This window comes from Ranitomeya imitator, chromosome 4, assembly GCF_032444005.1.
Source record: "Ranitomeya imitator isolate aRanImi1 chromosome 4, aRanImi1.pri, whole genome shotgun sequence".
NCBI classification, from domain to species: Eukaryota; Metazoa; Chordata; class Amphibia; order Anura; family Dendrobatidae; genus Ranitomeya; species Ranitomeya imitator.
Genome location: NC_091285.1, coordinates 575,528,852 through 575,548,230, shown reverse-complemented (window position 1 = coordinate 575,548,230; position 19,379 = coordinate 575,528,852). Strand labels below are relative to the sequence as shown.

The 19,379-nt window shown below is 41.3% G+C and overlaps 1 protein-coding gene across 1 annotated transcript in view; it reads left to right on the top strand.

Moving 5' to 3' along the window:
- IGDCC3 (immunoglobulin superfamily DCC subclass member 3) overlaps positions 1-19,379 on the top strand; it is a 233,753-nt gene that overhangs the window by 70,242 nt on the left and 144,132 nt on the right. The window contains exon 2 of the mRNA XM_069766358.1: positions 13,906-14,211. Within this exon, the coding sequence (XP_069622459.1) occupies positions 13,906-14,211 (306 nt within the window). The remainder of the gene's footprint in view (positions 1-13,905; positions 14,212-19,379) is intronic.

The following is a 19,379-nucleotide window of genomic DNA, read 5'->3' as shown; positions in this document are numbered from 1 at the left end:
ACAGCAATATGAACAGAACAACCAACCAATCCTATCAAGGGACCATCGACTCAGACAGGTAGAAAAGGGGCAAAGCTGTTGTGGTCATTAAGGCCAGATGGTGAGATGGTATCCAATTTAAAAATCCATCTGGCTTCTTTCTGTGCCAACATCCTTTTCCAGTTGCCACCTCTAAATCCCATAAAGACTCTGTCAATACCCTTTATGCTCAATCCCTTAGGGTCACAACCATGGAAGGCTCTAAAATGCCGTGGAATGGGCTTGAGTTTATGAGGATCATCTTCAGTTTGAGCTTTTCCAATGTCAAGTACATGCTCGCGTACTCGCCTACGAAGCTCCCGTGTGGTCATCCCAATATAGATGAGACCACACGGGCAAGTGGCATGATATACAACAGCTTTTGTTGTGCATGTAATCGTGTGCGTAATCCGAAAAGTCCTATCATTCCTAGAATTAGTGAACTCAAGGGCATTGCACACGTTCTTGCAAGCTACACACTTCCCATAGCTGGTACAACCCCATTTGGGGCCCTTAGCTCCAAAAATACGGTTCTGGCCTGGTCCTTTATGATAACTGTGAACCAACTGGTCCCTAAGGTTCTGTGACCGCCTAAAGGTGATAGCGGGATTTTTGGTAATACATTTAGCAATAACCCTATCCGTCATAAGTATTGGCCAGTGTTTCGTAATTGCATTTCTGACTTCATCACTCCTAGAATTGAAGTCCAGAATACACCGTACCTGATCCAGATTCTTGTCCAATTTTTGTTTTTGTAGAAGTGTGTTTCGTCTGCTATAATGCGCCCTCTGGTAGGAGCGGCAAATAGACTTCTTCCCATACCCACGATCCTTAAATCGTTCGCAGAGATCTGAGGCTTGTTTCTCAAATAGTTCATCATTGGAACATATCCTTCTTGCACGTAGGAATTGACCCGTGGGGATATTCCTGATGAGATGCTGTGGATGCTGTGAAGAAGCGTGCAATAGAGCATTAACAGACGTATTCTTTCGAAATAAGTCAGTATGGATGTTACCATCATCATCGACTATAATGGAAATGTCCAAGAAATCTATTTTTCGGGTCTCATATCTGTACGTTAATTTAATGTTCCTGGTATTGGAATTCAAGTCATTGATGAAGGTACATAGCTCTTCCCGTGTCCCTTGCCAAATCATGATGACATCATCAATGTACCTCCACCAAGAGACCACCTTGTGGCTAAGGGCATGTGGGGTGGTCTGAAAAATTTCCCGCTCCCATAATCCCAAAAATAAATTTGCGTAAGAGGGCGCACAAGACGCCCCCATCGCGGTACCTTGTAGTTGCAGAAAAAAAGAATCACGGTATGCAAAAAAATTATGTGTGAGAACAAATCTTAGGGCTTCACAAAGGAAGGAACACAAATCCTGATCTAGTCCACTATTCGTGAGATAGAATGAAGTAGCCTCAAGGCCATCCTGGTGTCGAATCGAGGTGTATAACGATTCAACATCACAGGTGACTAGGCTCATATTTTCTTCCAATTGTAAACCGTCAAATTTCCTCAAGGCATCTGTAGTGTCCTTAAGAAAGGAAGGTAACACCTCAACCAACGGTTTTAAATAATAATCAATCAGTTTGGATACTGGGTCAGATAAACTGTTAACCCCAGACACAATTGGCCTACCTGGAGGTGTGACCGGGTCTTTGTGTATCTTCGGTAGAAGATAAATGCTAGCTACTGTTGGCTCATCATTCCATAGCCCATCTCTCTGTTTAGACGTCAATACACCCTTTTGTACAGCCTCCTGCAACAGATCAAATAGTTCACTCTTAAATTTAGACAGAGGATTGAACGTCAGTTTTCTATAACATGAGGTATCCCTAAGTTGCCTCATCATTTCCTTTTCATAAGCTTTGACTGACCACACAACCACATTGCCAGCCTTATCGGATGGCTTAATGATTACCTCATCAAGATTACTCAATTCCTTTAAGGCACGTCTCTCATCAGGTGTGAGGTTATCCTTTTTTATGGTTTCGGGAATTTCACCCACCTCTTGCATCACCATTTGAACAAATAAATCAATGACAGGAACGGTGTTAATCTGGGGAAAATTTTTCGATTTGGGGAGAAGGTACTTCGGATATTGTCTGGAAGCACCAGACTCATTAGCCAATTCTTCTAGAATCTGGAGTATCTCTTCCTCAGTTTCTGTAGGGGACAAAACATTTTGAGACTGCTGCAAATATAATCTCTTAAAAAATAATTTACGAGCAAATAATTGCAAGTCTTTAAGGATAGAAAAACGATCAGGGGCAGAGGATGGAGCAAAAGTAAGACCCTTACTTAACACTGCCACATGGGCCTCAGATAAGACAACATCCGACAGATTAATTACCTTCATGGATTTCCTTTGTGGTTCCTCGACTCCACCATCAGAATTGGTGTTGAGTCTCCTCCTGATATTATATCCATGAAAGCGGTCATCCTTCCTCCTTTGATTGAAACGCATATGTCCCTGATCCTCAGTGTTAGACGACATCCCAGACGCACTGGTACCAGATGTACTACCAATCTCAGATGCAGCTCCCTTATTCTGTGTCTCCATATGACTCCACCTATACATTTTATTGTCTTTTTTATCCTGAAGATCTCGCTGAAATTTCCTGGTTTTCTTACTGGAGATCTCCTTATCCCAGTCATCACAGAGGCCGTCCATCTCTTTTTTTAAATTGTCAAATTCCTCTTGTGTACACTCCTTTAATAATTTATTATAAATTTCATCAATCTCCAGTCCCAATTCGTTAATGGACTTGTTGTTAATATCCACAAGAATAGTCATGAAAGTCATGGAACACGTATGACAGGCAGTCTCCCATCGAGTTCTAAGAGATACATCATTAACAGGGAAAGATGGGAATATCTGAACTCTAAGTCCCCTAGGGACTAGATTCCTTGACATGTAACTTTCCAAAGTCGTCTTATTCCACCAGGTACGTGTCCGACGGTTCAATAAGTTCTTAAATGTTTTCTTCAAAGCTGTCTTTTGAACTGGTTCCTGTGCCTGTGAGTTAGCCTCACCAAATACATTCAAAGCATGTACTGTCCCAGAAGCATCTCTGCTCCTAAAGTCCATAGTGAACCAGGATATAGTCACAATCTGTAACCAACAAGATAAACACACCTAAGAATATCCCATATATAAGGCCATGAAGCAATATGCCAAATAAATCACCAAAAAAGAGAATCTCTTCATATACGGCCAGTAAAATAAACATAATCTTTATTAAATCTTATTAAAATACATATACCAGTACAACAAGTACATAACCACAGGCACAGGTAACAGTAGGTGGGACACCCCAGGTAATGACTCCAAAGTTAACAAAAATATATATAAAATACATATGATAACTTACAAAAGATGTGATGCAACAATAAACACAGGTACCATGTCTGACAACTGTGTGACCATGCAATCTTCAGGCACGGAACAAAAGATAGTAAAAATACAAGTGTATGAGAAGTCAGTACTAAGACATATTTACCAAGGAGCACTCCTGAGGACCCACCACACCGGACGCGCGTTTCGCACGGAAATGCTTCGTCCAGGGGTGGTTGGGTGCTGGCCAGCTATGTTAATATATATTCCCTATGGACCAATAAGATGAGAGCACTAATTAAACAAATAATGGATACCTACTGTGTAAAAGACACACATAACACACATGGGACGCCAAGGTACCGGAAGTGGATCGCCGCAGTAGTATAGGCGCATACAATTAGCTAAACCGCCCACGTATGCAGCCGCCGTGTAACAAAGAATAAGAGCCGCTGACGTCATATCCGGCGCGCATCCACCAATCATCGGGACGCGACTCCTAGGAACTACACGCCACCGGATACAACGGCGCATGACCGGAAACGCCCATATACAGCAGCACCGCAGACCCATAACACATCAGGTGACAGACCGCTGACATCATATCCGGTAAGCGCCCTGCACTAAATAAACGCGACTCCTAAGAACTACAAACTGCCGGATATAAGGGCGCATGACCGAACCAAGCACATAACGCGTGATGATAAAGCCGCAACTACTCAAAAGCCGTAAAAAGCGGCGTAAAAAGTGCGTAAAGTGATTTAAAGTGCGTATGTGCATAGAAAGATAATAAAAAGACCTATAAAAAAGGAAAATATTAAGACACAAACAACAATACACATATATATACACATGTGATATAGTAATATAAATATACAGGTGCCTCAATGCATATATTTATTAACAACAAGAATCATATAACATTAATAAATAACATATAGTGCCAAAAATTGCATAGACACACAGCCGCACGACAGAGGGTAAATTCAAAGAAGCCATCAACGAAGAATAACACGTAAGTCCAGTGCTTGACAATCCACTGTAGGTAAACAGATATTGGTACTAAAAAATCCTTAAAGGGAAAAACACAAAAACAGAAAGTTAAAACAATATAAAACCAAGCTAAAAGGCCAGAATCAAAAAGACAGCAATATGAACAGAACAACCAACCAATCCTATGAAGGGACCATCGACTCAGACAGGTAGAAAAGGGGCAAAGCTGTTGTGGTCATTAAGGCCAGATGGTGAGATGGTATCCAATTTAAAAATCCATCTGGCTTCTTTCTGTGCCAACATCCTTTTCCAGTTGCCACCTCTAAATCCCATAAAGACTCTGTCAATACCCTTTATGCTCAATCCCTTAGGGTCACAACCATGGAAGGCTCTAAAATGCCGTGGAATGGGCTTGAGTTTATGAGGATCATCTTCAGTTTGAGCTTTTTCAATGTCAAGTACATGCTCGCGTACTCGCCTACGAAGCTCCCGTGTGGTCATCCCGATATAGATGAGACCACACGGGCAAGTGGCATGATATACAACAGCTTTTGTTGTGCATGTAATCGTGTGCGTAATCCGAAAAGTCCTATCATTCCTAGAATTAGTGAACTCAAGGGCATTGCACACGTTCTTGCAAGCTACACACTTCCCACAGCTGGTACAACCCCATTTGGGGCCCTTAGCTCCAAAAATACGGTTCTGGCCTGGTCCTTTATGATAACTGTGAACCAACTGGTCCCTAAGGTTCTGTGACCGCCTAAAGGTGGTAGCGGGATTTTTGGTAATACATTTAGCAATAACCCTATCCGTCATAAGTATTGGCCAGTGTTTCGTAATTGCATTTCTGACTTCATCACTCCTAGAATTGAAGTCCAGAATACACCGTACCTGATCCAGATTCTTGTCCAATTTTTGTTTTTGTAGAAGTGTGTTTCGTCTGCTATAATGCGCCCTCTGGTAGGAGCGGCAAATAGACTTCTTCCCATACCCACGATCCTTAAATCGTTCGCAGAGATCTGAGGCTTGTTTCTCAAATAGTTCATCATTGGAACATATCCTTCTTGCACGTAGGAATTGACCACCCCACATGCCCTTAGCCACAAGGTGGTCTCTTGGTGGAGGTACATTGATGATGTCATCATGATTTGGCAAGGGACACGGGAAGAGCTATGTACCTTCATCAATGACTTGAATTCCAATACCAGGAACATTAAATTAACGTACAGATATGAGACCCGAAAAATAGATTTCTTGGACATTTCCATTATAGTCGATGATGATGGTAACATCCATACTGACTTATTTCGAAAGAATACGTCTGTTAATGCTCTATTGCACGCTTCTTCACAGCATCCACAGCATCTCATCAGGAATATCCCCACGGGTCAATTCCTACGTGCAAGAAGGATATGTTCCAATGATGAACTATTTGAGAAACAAGCCTCAGATCTCTGCGAACGATTTAAGGATCGTGGGTATGGGAAGAAGTCTATTTGCCGCTCCTACCAGAGGGCGCATTATAGCAGACGAAACACACTTCTACAAAAACAAAAATTGGACAAGAATCTGGATCAGGTACGGTGTATTCTGGACTTCAAATCTAGGAGTGATGAAGTCAGAAATGCAATTACGAAACACTGGCCAATACTTATGACGGATAGGGTTATTGCTAAATGTATTACCAAAAATCCCGCTATCACCTTTAGGCGGTCACAGAACCTTAGGGACCAGTTGGTTCACAGTTATCATAAAGGACCAGGCCAGAACCGTATTTTTGGAGCTAAGGGCCCCAAATGGGGTTGTACCAGCTATGGGAAGTGTGTAGCTTGCAAGAACGTGTGCAATGCCCTTGAGTTCACTAATTCTAGGAATGATAGGACTTTTCGGATTACGCACACGATTACATGCACAACAAAAGCTGTTGTATATCATGCCACTTGCCCGTGTGGTCTCATCTATATTGGGATGACCACACGGGAGCTTCGTAGGCGAGTACGCGAGCATGTACTTGACATTGGAAAAGCTCAAACTGAAGATGATCCTCATAAACTCAAGCCCATTCCACGGCATTTTAGAGCCTTCCATGGTTGTGACCCTAAGGGATTGAGCATAAAGGGTATTGACAGAGTCTTTATGGGATTTAGAGGTGGCAACTGGAAAAGGATGTTGGCACAGAAAGAAGCCAGATGGATTTTTAAATTGGATACCATCTCACCATCTGGCCTTAATGACCACAACAGCTTTGCCCCTTTTCTACCTGTCTGAGTCGATGGTCCCTTGATAGGATTGGTTGGTTGTTCTGTTCATATTGCTGTCTTTTTGATTCTGGCCTTTTAGCTTGGTTTTATATTGTTTTAACTTTCTGTTTTTGTGTTTTTCCCTTTAAGGATTTTTTAGTACCGATATCTGTTTACCTACAGTGGATTGTCAAGCACTGGACTTACGTGTTATTCTTCGTTGATGGCTTCTTTGAATTTACCCTCTGTCGTGCGGCTGTGTGTCTATGCAATTTTTGGCACTATATGTTATTTATTAATGTTATATGATTCTTGTTGTTAATAAATATATGCATTGAGGCACCTGTATATTTATATTACTATATCACATGTGTATATATATGTGTATTGTTGTTTGTGTCTTAATATTTTCCTTTTTTATAGGTCTTTTTATTATCTTTCTATGCACATACGCACTTTAAATCACTTTACGCACTTTTTACGCCGCTTTTTACGGCTTTTGAGTAGTTGCGGCTTTATCATCGCGCGTTATGTGCTTGGTTCGGTCATGCGCCCTTATATCCGGCAGTTTGTAGTTCTTAGGAGTCGCGTTTATTTAGTGCAGGGCGCTTACCGGATATGATGTCAGCGGTCTGTCACCTGATGTGTTATGGGTCTGCGGTGCTGCTGTATATGGGCGTTTCCGGTCATGCGCCGTTGTATCCGGTGGCGTGTAGTTCCTAGGAGTCGCGTCCCGATGATTGGTGGATGCGCGCCGGATATGACGTCAGCGGCTCTTATTCTTTGTTACACGGCGGCTGCATACGTGGGCGGTTTAGCTAATTGTATGCGCCTATACTACTGCGGCGATCCACTTCCGGTACCTTGGCGTCCCATGTGTGTTATGTGTGTCTTTTACACAGTAGGTATCCATTATTTGTTTAATTAGTGCTCTCATCTTATTGGTCCATAGGGAATATATATTAACATAGCTGGCCAGCACCCAACCACCCCTGGACGAAGCATTTCCGTGCGAAACGCGCGTCGGGTGTGGTGGGTCCTCAGGAGTGCTCCTTGGTAAATATGTCTTAGTACTGACTTCTCATACACTTGTATTTTTACTATCTTTTGTTCCGTGCCTGAAGATTGCATGGTCACACAGTTGTCAGACATGGTACCTGTGTTTATTGTTGCATCACATCTTTTGTAAGTTATCATATGTATTTTATATATATTTTTGTTAACTTTGGAGTCATTACCTGGGGTGTCCCACCTACTGTTACCTGTGCCTGTGGTTATGTACTTGTTGTACTGGTATATGTATTTTAATAAGATTTAATAAAGATTATGTTTATTTTACTGGCCGTATATGAAGAGATTCTCTTTTTTGGTGATTTATCTATCTAACAAGCCACATATAGCTCTTGCAAAAATTAAGAGACCACTGCAGGTTTATAAAAATCAGCTTCTCTACATGTCTGACAGCCATTCCATTCCAGTGTCAGTGAATTCCAACCAGAGTACACCTCATTCTACTTAATGTGCTTCTGATTAGGGGATCACCTGAACCAAATCTTATTTAACGAAGTAAAGTATGAAAAACCCTGCTGTGGTGTTCACAATCCTCTTTCAATAGGACACGCTGGATGGCAAAATAAGTGCTAATAATATCCCAAAAGTATTAGGAATAAAAAAAATTACTTTTAACCATGCCAAAGGAGTTGAAAAGAAAAGTCTTGAATGGGGAAAAGAAGGGCTCAATTCTGGCTTTACAAGCAGAGGGATACAGTTAACATCATGTTGCCTCAATCTTTAAAATTTCTAAGACGGCAGTCCATTACAACAAGGTCAAGCAGCAGACGTTGGGGACAACAAAGCTACAGACCGGCAGAGGGCAAAAACGACTCTCCACTGACCAGGATGACCGTGATCTTATTCGAATGTTACACAGCAACCGCAGGATGACATCAAATGACCTCCAAAAGGAATGGCAAATGGCAGCTGAGGTAAAGTGCACAACAAGAACAGTTCGTAACAGGCTCCTAGAGGCAGGGCTCAAGTCATGTAAAGGTATAAAAAAGCCTTTCATCAATGAGAAGCAAAGGAGAGCCAGGCTGAAGTTTGCCAAAGACCATAAGGATTGGACCATAGAGGACTGGAGTAAGGTAATCGTCTCTGATGAGTCTAATTTTCAGCTTTGCTCAACACCTGGTCATCTAATGGTTAGACGGAGACCTGGAGAGGCGTACAAGCCACAGTGTCTTGCACCCACTGAGAAATTTAGTGGAGGATCTGTTATGATCCGGGGATGCTTCAGCAAGGCTGGAATTGGGCAGGTTAATCTTTGCACATATGACACACAAGGACATATGAATCAAGCTGCATACAAGGTTATCCTGGAAAAACAGTTGATTCCTTCTGCACAGGTAATGTTACCCAACTCCGAGGACTGTTTTTTCCAGCAGGACAATGCGCTATGCCACACAGCTAGGTCAATCAATGTGTGGATGATGGACCACCACATCAAATCTCTGTCATGGCCAGTCCAATCTCCAGACCTGAACTGAAAACCTTCCAAAGCTCCTGATTTACCTATGTGGCACATTTGGGGCAGGTTGGTCCAGTCGTTTGACTGTAAATTAATATTTGCTGTGATATTCTGTTCTTTTTGGTGAATATATTGAGAATGTTAAGTCCTACAGAGCTGAAATCTAGTGTGAAACCTTTGAAAGTGCCTCAATTATAGCTATGTGGCAAATTTGGGACAGATTTGTCCATGTAAACTAATATTTGCTGTGACATTCCGCTTTTTGGGGGGCGAATATATGGAGAATAGCAGGTCCTAGGGAGATGAAACCAGGAGAAAATCCTTCCAAAGTGCATAATTTATTTATTTGGCAAATCTGGTGCAAATTTGGCCCAGTTGTTAGGTTGTGTTAAAAGAACAGACAACAGAAAATCATTTGTATTTATATAAATGATGACATAAGAAAGTCAAATAGTTGAAAGACGACTAAATATAGCATGAAATACAGTAACACATTACTATGGACTTATTACCTGCAGCAGATGTAACGGGCATTGAAACCTAATTAGGTGCTAATAGAAGTCAAGAACCAGCAGCTTGTATCCATATAGTCTAATGGACTCAATAAGATCATTTTACAGCAGGACTTTCTCCATGTAGAGGCTGAGGAGCATTTCGTAGTGTGGGTGGCACAAGATACATCTGGTGTTTTTAGATAAGACAGGCTGCAAATGAGAAAAATGAGAAATGTGTTGCATAAAAATCAACACGTACTTTCATGGGTGAGAAGGGGTGCTGAAAACATGCCCCGATATCGGTCATGGTAGTGCACTTCTTAATAAGCAGTCCATGTATTTTAGACTGGAACTACAGGCAATTACAGGAATCTAAATTCTGAACCAGAAGAATTTCGCTCACCCTGTTCTTATATACCAGATCCCAATGCCCAGTGTGATCCCTGACAGCAGAACAGAAAATAACCAGAACTCTTACACACCAATAAAATCCAATGTGAAAGAGTACGCTTACACATATCAGGCCGAAAATCCCTTATTCATGGTGTTAGCCCAAAATGTTGAAGCATATGGAGGCAATTTTTAAAGATGTTTCTAAACGAAGACAGATTTCCTTGGCCTTTGGAACTAATGGTCATAGTATAAATCCAGCTGTACCAATTGGACCTTAAATGAGTTCTCCATCTATGGATAATTCCTACACGCTAGCAGAGTCCATTAACGGGAAACAACACCGGGAAATAAGCCTTAGGCAGTGCCCATAGGAATGATTGATATCTCTACTGCAGTGTTAGCCAACTTTGGTCCTCAAGAGCCACCAACAGGTCATGTTTTTAGGATTTCTTTAGCATTGCCCAGGTGAGAATTCCATCACCTAGACAGGCAACAATTCCGTCACCTGTGCAATACTAAGGAAATCCTGAAAACACGACCTGTTGGTGGCTCTTGAGGACTGGAGTTGGGGAACACCGTGAGTCTACTGGTTGTAGGACAGGAGGTGCCCTTTTGCTATATTTGCTATCAGTCTCAATTTGGCCAGGGCAACCGTGGAGCCGAACCATGAAAAATGCAGGATTTTTGCGTACCACTCCCAAAAGTGGGTGTTCATGTGCAGTCATTAGCGGGGCTAAACCAAGAACCTACGCCTTTTATTCCCAAGAGAGAATACAGTAATACATGTAATACATCCACCATGGAGTAAATTTATCACAAAATTGTATTATAGTTAAAACAAAAAAGGCGCTTACATATTAATGGCATAATTGCCAAGTGACATGATTATAGCAAGGGAAAACAAGTGCAGCAAAAGTACAACACCACTAAGACAGTGCAAGAGGTAAGGATATTTTTGTTTCCATACATATCAATATAAAGTGACAATACAGTAATGGGTCCAATCCATATCAAAATAAAGTGACAGTGCAATGATGGATCCAAAAACCCAGTGGGGTCACGTCAGCATAGGTACAGTGTATCCTCAAGTGAGGTATTTGTCCAAAACTGAACATTAGGCCACAACCTAGTCACATAATATTAATCCTCTTACCCATGGCTGTAAGGGGTGCCGCACACGCCGCCCCGATGCGCGTTTCGCGTGGGCTTGTTCCCGGGGGCTACTGCTACCAATGGTCAGAAGACCATTCAGACATTCAGTCTTTTCCAGTTTAGGAATGGACAAGTAGAACAAGTTATGCAAACGGAAGCAGAAGGGCCGACTGATTATTATTTGATTTCTTTATAGAAAAAAAAAAAGCCGCTCATGACGGACACCAAACGGAAAGCAGATGGACTCTATAATACTCAATGTGTGCCCTCTGCTGCCATTTGCATAACTGATGCAACAGATCACTTGTACCTTTGTCTGTAAAACAGAACAGACAAATGGGATGTCCAAATGGACATGTGAACAGAGCCTTAATGACGAACCCAGCTCCTGTTAGTTGTTGCTGTGAAGAAAGAGCACAAATAAGTCAGACACCCGATTTTGTAGATTCAGACAGTTCTATTAAATGTACTTGTTAAGCTTTTGCTTAGTTAGTAAAGTCCCCCTAACCCCTCATCCCCTTTATAGTCTAAGCTAAAGAATATATTAAATGGAATTTGTCAGCAAGTTTTTGCTATGCATTCTGATGGCAGCCTGATGATGTTGGGGCTGAGACACTGATTTCAGGGATGTGTCACTTATTAGGCTGTGTGTTGTTGTTCCCATACAATAAAGGTTTTATTCCCCTTTAAAGGAAACACAGATTTTAGGCAGAGAAGAATTAACTTGTATGTAGTATGTGTCAGATATACGAGGGGCGATCCAAAAGTAATGATAATCAATACATGGGAAGAAGGAATCAATATCACCATTACACACTGAATGGGAAACCACTGGGTAAATCTGACAGGGAGAAGGACTTGGGGATCCTAGTTAATGATAAACTTACCTGGAGCAGCCAGTGCCAGGCAGCAGCTGCCAAGGCAAACAGGATCATGGGGTGCATTAAAAGAGGTCTGGATACACATGATGAGAGCATTATACTGCCTCTGTACAAATCCCTAGTTAGACCGCACATGGAGTACTGTGTCCAGTTTTGGGCACCGGTGCTCAGGAAGGATATAATGGAACTAGAGAGAGTACAAAGGAGGGCAACAAAATTAATAAAGGGGATGGGAGAACTACAATACCCAGATAGATTAGCGAAATTAGGATTATTTAGTCTAGAAAAAAGAAGACTGAGGGGCGATCTAATAACCATGTATAAGTATATAAGGGGACAATACAAATATCTCGCTGAGGATCTGTTTATACCAAAGAAGGTGACGGGCACAAGGGGGCATTCTTTGCGTCTGGAGGAGAGAAGGTTTTTCCACCAACATAGAAGAGGATTCTTTACAGTTAGGGCAGTGAGAATCTGGAATTGCTTGCCTGAGGAGGTGGTGATGGCAAACTCAGTCGAGGGGTTCAAGAGAGGCCTGGATGTCTTCCTGGAGCAGAACAATATTGTATCATACAATTATTAGGTTCTGTAGAAGTACGTAGATCTGGGGATTTATTATGATGGAATATAGGCTGAACTGGATGGACAAATGTCTTTTTTCGGCCTTACTAACTATGTTACTGTGTTACTATAATACTAAACACAATGAATATAGTCAAAAAATAAATTAATTTTTCTACATAGTCTCCTAACAAGTTTATACATTTAGTCCATCTCTTTTCTAAACTTAGAATTCCCTTCGAAAAAAATTCTTGATCTTGACCCTCTCTTCGATCTGCCAATACAACTTCTTCAACTTTTTCCACGTTTTCTTCATTGAGGGACGTGGATGGGCGTCCTTCACGATGGTTATTTTCTGTCGATGTTCTTCCCAGCTTAAATTCCTTGGCCCAGCGTGCAACTGTGGAATATGGAGGAGAAGAGTCCCCCAATGTTTCCACCAAGTCGCTGTGTATGTCTTTGGTAGTCATTTTTTTTCAAGCAGAGGTATTTGATGACAGCTCTGAGCTCGTTTTTTTCCATTTTGATGTTCACTCCTCGGCAGTTCATATTCAAATGAATGTAGCTCCCGGGAATCGTGGTCTATTTAAGTAAAAAAATTTTCCTGGACTAGTGGGTACCTAAGAGAGAAGAAAACATTTTATTTTAATTTCTGTGTGCAATAGAAATAACCGATTATCATTACTTTTGGATCGCCCCTCGTACTGTACAAACATTTTTAAAGGGGGATTTGATTGACAGACAATACATTTTTGTTATACTGAGGTTCCCCAACCCAGCTGGGATTGTTATAATGCATATGTATTGTAATACTTTGTATTGTAATAGTGTGCAAGGTTTATTGTAAAAGTATTATCTTTTATTTTTTTGCTTTTTTTTACATAGAGGCAATATATTCCAAAGCACATTGCAGGTTCATGAGTCCTGTAACATTTAGATGTAATTTGTTATTATTTATAGAAAAAATCTCCACTACCTGTAAGTATGGAAAGTACCAAAATCCACATTCTGCATGTTCTTCATATTTCCAAGAGTGAATATGGACACTAATAAATCAGATCTAGTTTTGGTCCTGGAAACAAACCTGCAGCGGATATTCTGGTAGCTTTTAAATGTTCCTCGTTTTTTCCTTATAAATGTATCAAATTTGCTATAAAATCAACCAAAGCGTGAATTGTTAAAATCTCTCTATTTATGTACAACCAGAAAAAAACACCTAAAAAAACATCAAATGTGAATGTAATGTGAAGAAGGAATATGTCAATCATCTTTGTTAATAACTGTTTTGTTCACTCACAGGTCAAGGACACTCGGTGGAGTTGGCCTTTACAGCAGAGCCCAGCGATGAGGTAGCAGTACCAGGACAGCCGCTTACTCTGCTGTGCTCTGCAGATGGTGTCCAGCCCATTACTATTACATGGAGAAAGAATGGCGCTCACCTATGGAACGGGGCAGACATGTTTCCACTTCCCAATGGTTCTCTGTATATTCCATTCTTCCATGTCGATAAGGAGGATGGATCCTCTGACCAGGGCGAATATGACTGCGTGGCCCAAAATCGGTTTGGGACTGTGGTGAGTCGCAAGGCAAGACTGCAGGCAGCAGGTAAGCAATTATATCAGTGCACTACACTCACAAGGCTTAAAACAACACATATAAAATAATCTACTCCAACAAATTGCCACGGAGCATTTACAATTAATCTCGTCACGTTTGCCACTATTTTAGAGAACCGCACACCAGTGGCTGAATGACAGTGGCCTAGACATCAGAGGAGAGCTTAGAGAACTTACCTCTTGCAATTTGGACATGCCATGGCACCCTATGAATTGCTTTCATGCCTTAATGAACCCTTAAAGGGATTGTCCGTTGAAAACAAGTTTTCATCTATCCACAGTATAGGTGATCATTTATTGACTATGGGGGTTTGAAGCCTGGTACCTGTCCTGTAAGCTAGCCTTTATCAGAACAATATCCTTTGAAGCCTATCCCCAGAGTTGGCGAGACACAGGTGGTAAGCTGATACTTTCACTCAAATCATCAGTACTTCAATTATGCCTCTTCAGTGCCCCTACCAAAAGTAATGACACCTTCGTGCCATCTCACTATAAAAAACTCACCTTATGTGAGCAACTGAATCGTCTTTTCCCCTGGACACATGTGGCGTAAAGTAGTAATGAGAATAAAGCACTAGGCTGAGATGAAACCGTTTTAAGAAAGATGCAGCACAATCAAGTCTGGGTGTGTCTGTGTCTCTCCCTTCTCCTCCAACATTTTCCTCCATAGACTTCAACTGATATCTGTAATCTGACGCCTAAGTGAGCTGTAATCTGACACCTCAGCGAGCTGGCAATCAGTTTTATTTTGACAAAGACACATTTTTACAGTTTTTTTTCACCGTTCATTATGACACCAGAAGGCAGAGGCGGCGGAGAAGAGGTGGCTCATAAGTGGTAAAAGAAGCATTTTTCTCCAGTAATATAATAGACAATGTTTCTTGTTTTTTTGCTTGTACTATTGACTTGAGCAAGGTTTGTTGAAACGAGAGAGCATTTAACCCTGCTGTTCTGTTGGTCAAAAATGACCGACTTTGAACTTCAATATTCTTTAAAATATTCAAGATGCGGCTCTGAAACCCGTGGCCGACCGACCCATCCTCATTTAAGTCAATCAACCACAAGTTTCAGAACCGCATCTTGAACACCCCAAAAAATACCAAAGTTCAAAATAGGTCTCCCCAGACCGAACAGAACAGCAGGGTTAAGTAGATTATATTTTTATTATTTTATACAAAGAAAAGTGGAGACATTACGAGACCTATAAAATGCATTAGTTATTATTATTCATAATCCAGTAGTTACTTTCCACTATGCTAATAGAGGAAGGCTGATGTGATAGCGAGAGGAGGTCAAGATGACACAAATAATGTGCCGAGGGGAAAAGAAATGTCAAGGGCAGAAATCTGCTATTTACAGTATGTTAGTAAGAAAATCCTCCGAGTCTCCCCCGCGATTAGTACAATGTGGATATGGAAAGATCTTTGTTGTGTAAAAGCTTTAAGCAAGATGTGTAGAAATAAGAGGAAAATTAGTTACGGTACCTTAAAGGGTTTGTTCACGTCTGAGAACAGTTTTTTTTTGTTTTTACCTAAATACATGTGTCTGGGGACATAAATCATTTTTGTTATTCAGCTTAATTAAAATGTAAAATGTTTACACCGTTTTGCTTTGTGCGGGCTCTTTGTTTCCCTGCACATTCATCCTTAATGAGGTCTGTAGTCATAAATCAGGTGAGACAAGATCAGAATAAGGGCTCATGCAGAAAAACATATTTTCGGTCTGAATACGATCAGACAAAACATGTGTTAGGGTTGGCAGATTGCGCTAAATAAAATAAATAATAAAGCACAATTGCAACCCGGGGCCCACTGTGCAGAGATGGAAAACTACTGCTAGTAAACAATGACGGAACACACGATGAGGGATTGCCTGTATGCACTGGGATAACGCCACTCAGTGTGAACAGGACGCTGAGTTCCAATGTCTGTTACTACACTGAGAGGAACAGTACAGAAACGAAAGAGAAGCTCTGCTACTGAGCTGTGCCACTCACACACAGAAGCGAAAGAGCTGCTCTGCACTGAGCTGTGTCACTCGCACACAGAAATGAAAGAGAAGCTCTGTAACTCAGCTGTGTCAATCGCACACAGAAACGAAACTGATGCTTAAAACTGAGCTGAGCCACTCGCACACAGAAACAAAAGAAAAGCTCTGCAAGTGAGCTGTGTCACTCGCACGCAGAAACGGAACAGATGCACTGCAACTCAGCTGTGTCACTCACACACAGAAACAAAAGTGAACTTTTGCAACTGAGCTGTGTCACTCACACATAGAAAAGGATCAGATGCACTTTTCAACTCTGTCCGAGGAAAAAATTGCAGCATGCATGATTTGCATCCGTAAATCGAATCGCACTAATGTTAGGATCCCGCGATCATATTTTTTCTCATCTGAGAGAATTGGGCTGATTAAACTAATCACATTCAGTTCAAACGCTGAGCATGATCTGATTTTCCCAGAAGATGGAATTCCCAGTGGGGTACGATTTTTTTAATGGACCCTCTGACTTGCATGGTCAACTGCAATCCGATTTACAAATCTAAATCATGAATGCTGTGATTTTCTCCATGGAAAAATTCTGTCTGAGAAAAAGAAAAATCGGATATGTGCACGACCCTATAGAATATTATTGATCCAAGTGCGATCTGATGTTTTGTCGGTTTGCACCAGGACCAAAAACATGGCGTCTGCACGAGCCCTAATACAGATTAAAGAGTTAGAAACTCTCACATTGGACTGTCAGAATGCTCTCACTGATGGATTCTCATTTAACCCATTCTACAGCCAGCAATAGATAGTACAACATACACTACAGAAGGCAAACCATGCAAAAGTTTTGTTGAAGCCCTAAGACAAAAATTATTTTTAGCCAAACATACATGTATGTAAGTAAGAAAAATAGTCCCCCAAGGTGGACAACCCCATTTAAGTAACATGCTGATATAAAAGGTTACCATTAGCTGAAGAACTCTTCCCTAATAAGAGCAAAATTTCACATTTTTCATACTGAAGAACAAACTGAAGATAAGCATCATACATGACAGGCTACAGACAGTAGGTTAATGTACTGTACAGTATGTTACTCACCTGCTGGAAGTTTGAGAGCTTGTTAGAAAGCATCTACTATTACACCTTTGAGAAAAATATTGTTTTCTGACATTGCTTTTGGTCCTCCTCCAACTAATTACAGATTGTATCCCCTTGTGCATTGTTTCTTGGCATCCTTCCATTGATTTTCATTAAGGATAACGCTCAACCAGATAAACATGTTGTCTTAAAAAAACATTTTTTGAAAGAAATAGAACTTGGTTGTGTTGAGGGGATAGGAGGCAGGCTTCATTCTGTACTGCTGTGGGTAGCTCAATATAGGAAAAATTCAGTAACCTCTCAGATCTGTGAGCTTGATGAAGATATAAGACTGTGAGTTCTGTGAACGTAGGTGAATCCATGACATAATGTTTTGTTCAAAGTGAATAGTTGTAAGGTTAGATTAAGACAGGTGGAACAAATTTTTCAGGGATCCCATGTTGTTTGACAGGTATCATCTGTGTAGTCTAGTCTACCCAGCTGGTTAGTTCTTCCAAACGACAGATTTAGTGGACCTTGTCTATCGACTGTGTTTCGGACAGAGTGGTATCAGGCATTTGATGACAACATTACGTAGCCAGGGAGTTCTTAGATGGTTGGCAAAATTAAGTGGGTCTGACTACCACAATATCTAATGTCATTTTTGGAGAACATATTTTATGTATAGTAGACTATACATCTTTCCAGGTTTTTAATAACTGATTATTTCACAATAAGTGTGAAAGGAAACCTGTCACACTTTAGCATCTCCATAGCATATGATAAGCCCAAAATGGTGGAGCAACTCAGGTGTTCTAGACCACCGGGTAAGTCATTTGTAATGCTTTCCTGGCATCTTAATGCTTTTTGAGAAGTCATGAGAGTAAACTCCCTCAGTGAGACTCAATTTCACCTCTGCCTCCCAGGAACAGATGTAAGTTGGCCGGGCTGGCTAAGGTTTCGTCCAGAGAGTTGTGTGTATATTTTAGAAAGCCTATGCCTGACTTTTGTCTCTTATGTGGTAGATTTCTTCAAACCAGTTTAATTCACTATGATTATTGTACAATCTAAGTAAATTTCAGCTAATCTGAAGTGTTCGTAGAAAATTGTGATTGTAAAATGGCACTGGATATTGTATGATAGATAAATCTGGTATAGACTTTCCAACCAGTAACTCAGCTATCATGTGTTATGCTAATTCCATATCATCTGATAGATTTGGGACACCCCAGGAATCTGGTTGTCACAGTGGTATTGCCTGCCTCCCGGGGAGAGTGATGCCATGCCTGGAAGCGAGAAAGAATCCCCTTAGCAAGTAACACTAGCATACAACACTTTCCTGACTCCAGGCCAGAAAGGGGAGCTCTAAACCCGGTTTCAGGGTAGCTTCTCTATAGTCTGGAGAGACAGTGAAGGGAGAGGAAGCAAAGGAGAGAGAAACTGGGAGAGGAGCTGCGATTGAGCTCACTCCCAGGATTGAGCGCAAGAAACCAGAAACCGAAGGCCAGGAGATTGCAGGTTTCCTGGCCACAACTGACACCCAAAGGCACAGCAGCAGATTAGAGCCATGAGAGAGGGACACCTGTAAAAAAGCTTGAGCTGCCTGCCATAAGGGTAGTGTACCACCCGAGGGACAGATTAAGAGAGGGACTTGAGGAAAGCTAATGCATTAAGAACCCAGAATCAGCGCATAAAGGAAGGCTTCTAACCCCACCTGGTTAGGGGGATTCCGAACCACTTCCAGGCTGCCTGGATTTCAAAGATCACCTGTAACCTGTGCCCTGGACTGCAATGGCAATTAAAAGGTAAAGAGACCGCAAATCCTGTGTCCTCCAATTATTTCCTGCACCCCAACATCTACAACCCCTCATATTCTGTCCTGGTAGCCCTGGGGCCTCCGCTCCACCTGTGGGGAGCAAAACCATCTAAGCTGCATTACCATCGGATTTATATCCAAAAAAAAGGTATAACCAGGAGTAAAATTAAGTGTGCGAACATAAATTCCCTTTAAAAACTAGCTTTATTTAGCAATATTTAAAAAATACACCTACCCAGTGAAAAAAGGTTTGATACCAAAATATTAATAGT